Source organism: Colletotrichum gloeosporioides, assembly GCF_011800055.1.
Source record: "Colletotrichum gloeosporioides strain Lc1 chromosome Unknown consensus_86, whole genome shotgun sequence".
Taxonomy (NCBI): domain Eukaryota; kingdom Fungi; phylum Ascomycota; class Sordariomycetes; order Glomerellales; family Glomerellaceae; genus Colletotrichum; species Colletotrichum gloeosporioides.
This window is the reverse complement of record NW_025544731.1, coordinates 68267-73911: the sequence shown is the minus strand read 5'-3', so window position 1 is coordinate 73911 and position 5645 is coordinate 68267. Positions and strand designations below refer to the sequence as shown.

At 34.1% G+C, this 5645-nt stretch overlaps 1 pseudogene across 1 annotated transcript; it reads right to left on the bottom strand.

Annotated features, from left to right (window-relative positions):
* Positions 1–542: 542 nt before the first annotated feature.
* GCG54_00015290 lies at positions 543–1951 on the bottom strand (annotated as a pseudogene). Its single transcript is given in 3 exon segments — positions 543–1200; positions 1273–1498; positions 1515–1951. Coding segments are annotated over 3 exon segments (1321 nt in total).
* Positions 1952–5645: the final 3694 nt, after the last annotated feature.

Below are 5645 nucleotides of genomic sequence, written 5' to 3'. Positions count from 1 at the left end.
GGGTCTGTTTAGTTTCGCTGTGTATCTCCTTGAACATAGGGCTAGAGGCGACTTGCAACATCTCTTCCGGTTGACTCTCTTGGCTTCGTCAACGATGCTTCTGCAATGGGCTGGCAGGAAGAGAGCGACGCTGATTGAGGGACTGATCCAACGAGGTGCCACTCCGAACGGCTTGGTGCGGGCATCCAGGATTGGCAAACAGCCACTTCTCTGGAACCTGGCGTTGGCGTCGCACTCCGCAACAAAACGTCTCCTCGCCTTACCAGGCGTAGATGTCAATGTCCGGGACTCTTCCAGTTGGACGCCCCTGAGTTGATTATTGTTGCAGAAACATCCAAATTGCAAGACGGTTGCGTTGCTGCTGAAGCGCGGGGCGAAATTACAGCCATACTCATTTGACAGCATCTTCATGGCAAACAGTCCGAACTGCCACATCGCTATCGGGCATCTACATCACGGGTATGGTGGTATGTTTCATTCATATCTTGCAAAGACACATCAGTTTACGGTTTGCCTAACGACTCTGACTGTGTTTTCCTGCCTCAAAGTTTCGACTTTGGCGCCTGCTCTGCTAACATGTTATCTCTACCAGCGGCAAACGCTGACAAGGCCTTGATGAACGGGCTCATACATGTCTCGTCGACCAACGGAGCCGTGATATATGCTTTCGCATTTGCTCTGTCCACCAACAAGGGCAAAAGGGGTAGAAGGTTGCCATATGCCCGTTTCTCATTGTCCCAAAACATAGACCGGATGCCGTAGTCGTGCTCGACAAACCAGCTGGAATCTTCCTGGATGCAGGACGCCTCAAACAAGTCGAGCGCTTCGGCAATAACGTTGCCTTGCGCTTTTGCTGCCCCGTATGCCATGCGCTGTCCGATGGACTCCACAATGGCTCTACACCGGGGGAGAACGCCATCGTTGTAAGATGCGCCCTTGATGCCACCGGCCAGATTCGATGTTAGGGCCAGTTGGCTCACGGCCTCCGCGAGTATTCCGTTCTTGTACAGCGCAAGAGGTCTTTTCGGCTCGATCGCATGAACAAAAAAAATCTGTTCATCAGGTTCTCGAAAGCTAGACCTGTCGGTTGTCAGTATCGAAGCGAAAGTTTGTGCTGAACCAGAATCTACGGATGCTGATGACCAGAGTATCGCCTTCGGCCACGGTGTTTCCTTGGAAGGTCGACGCGATTTCGCTTATCTAGTTATGCGGTTCCAATCCTTGCCAGCCGCATCGCTCCGCCAGCTCGGAAAGCAAACGAGACGACCGGACCACCACAACCTTGAAGGCAGTGGCGATCCTTCTGCGGACGTCGGCGCTATGATTCGGGTTCATGAATTCGCCAACCCTCCACTTCGCGTAGGCATGCAAAACTTCTCCGTACGCTAGTGATTTCAAGCTTGGTTGCTGTTGCGTGCTGAACTGCCTGATGGGCAGCCTTTTCGCGTCTCCGACCAGATGTCGCTGGCTATACGTGGCAGCGATACAGCCTGTAACTCTGATGGCAGACACACCCATGATGGAGAGAGAGCGTGCCGACGGACACCCTCCAGATATGGGCAAGGAAACCCTCTCGCTGGTTGTCGACTCGGGACGGCGATCCGAGAAGCGCTTCGGGTCGAAGGCGCACGTTCTGGAACGTCGTGATGGAGTGGTCCAGCGGTTTGGTCCCAGGTCTGACAGGGACCACGCGCGACACAACACCGTCGCATATGCCTCCGGCGTCATTGATCCGCACGACGAAAGGGTTAACCTGTCGGTCATCGCCGCCCACGACCAGCCTAGCGAAGACAACAGCAACGCAGGCCATGCCAGCTAACGGCGAAATAGGAGGCATTGCTTTAGTGGCGCCCATAGTCAGCGTGTTCAGGACGAAGGACCCTTCTGTCTCCATCGTCGCGATGGACTCCAGATTTCGCGCAGCGAGGCCATGGTCAACCTCTGTTGACATGAACTCTCTACAGGCGCTGAAATTGTTAGATTGCAGGGGTTAAATTGGCGCCTCTTAGCCGCCAGGGGAGGACTGGATAAATAGATAATCCGCCTGGTGAGAACGGTAAGCTCTATAAAACCTGCGCGTAGAGTTTTACTAGTTCTTAGGGATATATATATAATATATATCTAAGTTAATTTATTAATTAATAGTCTAATTTATATTAACTAATATATTATTAAGTTATATATAGTACTAAAGAATAGCTAATAAGTATATAATAATACCTCTAAATAGTAAAAAGATCCTTCTAAGAAATATAGAGGACTAAGTACTTTAAATTAACTAAGTCTAAGCTTTTTACTATTCCTATTAGTTATAATATATTATAAACTTTAAGAAGTTCTCTAAAAGTACTACCTAAGCTTATAAGTTAGTTTTCTAGAGGTTTATAGTGCCTTTAAGATTTCTATATACCTCTAATTACTTATTTTAAAGGTTTTTAATTATAATAGTTCTCTCTAAAGATAATAAGGAGATACCTTAAGTATAAAGACTTAAGGATCTCTCTTAAGTAAACTATACTCTCTATAATAAGCTAAAAGTAGATTATAATTTCTTTAAAAAGGAGTAGGATAGTATAATAAAAGGTATATAAGAGATCTAGTAATTTATTAGGGAGTTAGTATCTATAGAGCTCTTAAAGTACTATTATACTATTAATATAAGTCTTAATAAGTAGCTTTATAAGTTTAAGACTTATATTAGTTATAATAAAGGAGAGTATAAGACCTATATAATCTCTAAATATACTATAATAATTATAGCTTTTAGTTAAAAGTATCTCTTAATAAAGAAGGATATAGAGGTATAGATCTCCTACTAGGAAAATATAATCTATAAGGGCTAGAGTAATAAAGTTCTAAATAACTTAGACTCCTTAATTTAGTTTCCTAAATATATTAGTATACTTACTTAGAGCTACCTTAATATATAGATAGCTACTTATTATATAATTAAACTTCTTTTAGTAATCTAATATAGCTTTATAGTTAATAAAGTTATCTTTAATATATAAATATATCTTATATACTTTAAAACTACTCTATAGAAGTCTAAAGTAAGTAGAGGTATATTTAGTTTTATAGTTTATAATAAGGAACCTTAACTAAGTAGAATTAAGTAATCTAATAAATTAACTAACTATAGAATAAGCTATAAGAGAGGCTTTTAAAGAAGATAAAACTTAAAGTAACTCTTAGTAGTAGTAGGGATTTATTAAAAGTAAGAAGAATCTCTCTTAGATATTTAAAAGATAGAGAAACTATACTATAAACTATATTATAATATATATAAGCTCTCTAAGTATTTCTATATTAATATAATAATCTAATTAAAGTTATAAGTCCCCTAAATAGTTATTTAATATATCCTTAATAGAAGAATAGAGAATAATAAAAACTTTATAAAATAAGTTTATAAGGTTATAAAGTCCTCCTTAAAGTTAGTATAACTCTATAGGAGTACTAGAGGATATATTAGGGTAGTATTTATAATATTAGAAGAATACTTTCTTATAAGATTTATAATATTAGACTTAAGCTTTATAATATATATATTTAATTATATAAGATAGTTTACTACTTTATAAGGCGCCTTAGTAGGAGATTTTCTATAGGCTAGGATATATAGAATACTTATTAAGGTATATAGTATAGCTAAAATCTTAGTAAGAGGAGTAAATAGTATAATAAAGCTATAATTATTTAATATAGCCTTATATCTTAAACTTATAAGTAACCTAATATCTCTTTAAAAGCTATACTAAAGAGGGATATAGTAGGATATAAACTTAGGTAATAACTATTTATAGAGGTCTAACTATATATTTTTATACTTATTTAAGAGTATTAATAACTAATATATTCTTAATTATAGACCTTTAAGTAAAGTAACTTTTATTATAACTATACCTTTACTAGCCTTTATATAAGATAAAGCTTTAGAACTAAGAAGAAGATATAACTATATAATCTTAATATATTATAAGCTTATTAAGAGATTAATAGAGCTTTAGTATTAAAAGCTTAAATACTTAAGGCTAAAAGCCTTCTAATATCTATCTAACTTTATAAGAGAGGTCTAAATAATAAATAAGTACTTAAAAATCTTAACTACTAACTATAATATATATAGATAAAGGAAGTTATATTACTAAGTATAATATATACTAAAAGAGGCTATTAAGTAAACCCTTCTAAGTAAGAGAATTACTCTTAACTTTTATAACTATAAGGAAGGATATAAAAGCTATACTTTAAGTATAATTATTATTAATAAAGTCTTAAAGCTAGCTTAAAACTTCTATTTAAGAAATAGGAAGATAGACCTACTACTTAATACTCTAAATAAGTTTCTTAACTACTTTTAAACTATATTTAGTATCTAAGTTAAGGAAATTAAAGTAGATAATAAGATATTAAAATATAAATAGATTAGAGAAGAACTATATATAAGAGGGATTAAGGTTAAACTATCTTCTCTATATATATAAATATAAAATAGAGGGGTAGAAAGAGTTACTATAGCTATTAAATAGTATATAAGAGTAATAATAATAGGAGTAAAGTTACTAAATATACTTTAGTTAGAAATTAGTAAGGTAGCTATATATATATATAACTATATACCTATAGTAAGTTAAGGCTAGAAGACCTTATATAAGCTCTTCTATAGCTACTTTTAGTTATAAGAAAATATATACTTAGTATTATTAAACCTCTTATACTTTTAAGTATATAGTTACTATATATATATAATAACTAGAGATACTTAACTTAAAAGAAATAAGCGTTAAAAGCTTATGCTAAAGGTGTTTATTAGCTTTCTTCTAAGTTATATATTAAATAATTCTTTCTATATATAGAACTTATTAAAAAGCGAAGTATTTACTATATAAGATATAGTGTTTAATAAGAAGAAGTTCTATAGTAGAAATCTAATATATATAGTAGAAGAGTTCTACTATATAAACCTTAAAGTAATCTAGGAATATATTACTTAGCTTATTAAGGCGTCTTATAGTACTCCTATAAGATAGGAAGCTAATAAGGAAGTAGATAAGATCTTTAACTATATTAAAACTACTATAAGAGAAGAGATTAACTAAAAATAGCTAAAGAAGATAGCGCTATATATAAATATATAGTTTAAGCTTTAACTAACCCTACTTCTCTCTCTAAAACTAATAAGCTTATTTATAGCACTTAGTAAAGCTTTTTAAAGAATTTTTAATATAAGGGGGTGAGAAATAGGCTTATTAGTAATAAAAGTAACCTTTAGAACCTTATTTAAAGTTACTTTCTTAGTAAGAAGTAATCTATATAAGAATCTTTATACTCTCTAAAGACTAAATAGCTTAAATAACCTATATATATAGCCTAGCTAGCCTTATATAGCTATAAAAGTAGATTAATCTATAGATATAATAGAAAAGCTATAAAGTGAGGGGGTAGAGATTAAAAACTTAGAAGTTTCTAGAAAGGGCTTAAAGAAGTATAAGATACCCTCTAGAAGCTCCCTCCTATTAAGAGTAGCTTAATCTATATACCTATACCTTATAGGTACCTATTAATAAGAGTTACCTCCCCTCTTAATATTATATTAATAACTTTTAAATTAAGAAGAATAACTAAATTATAAGAAGAAATAT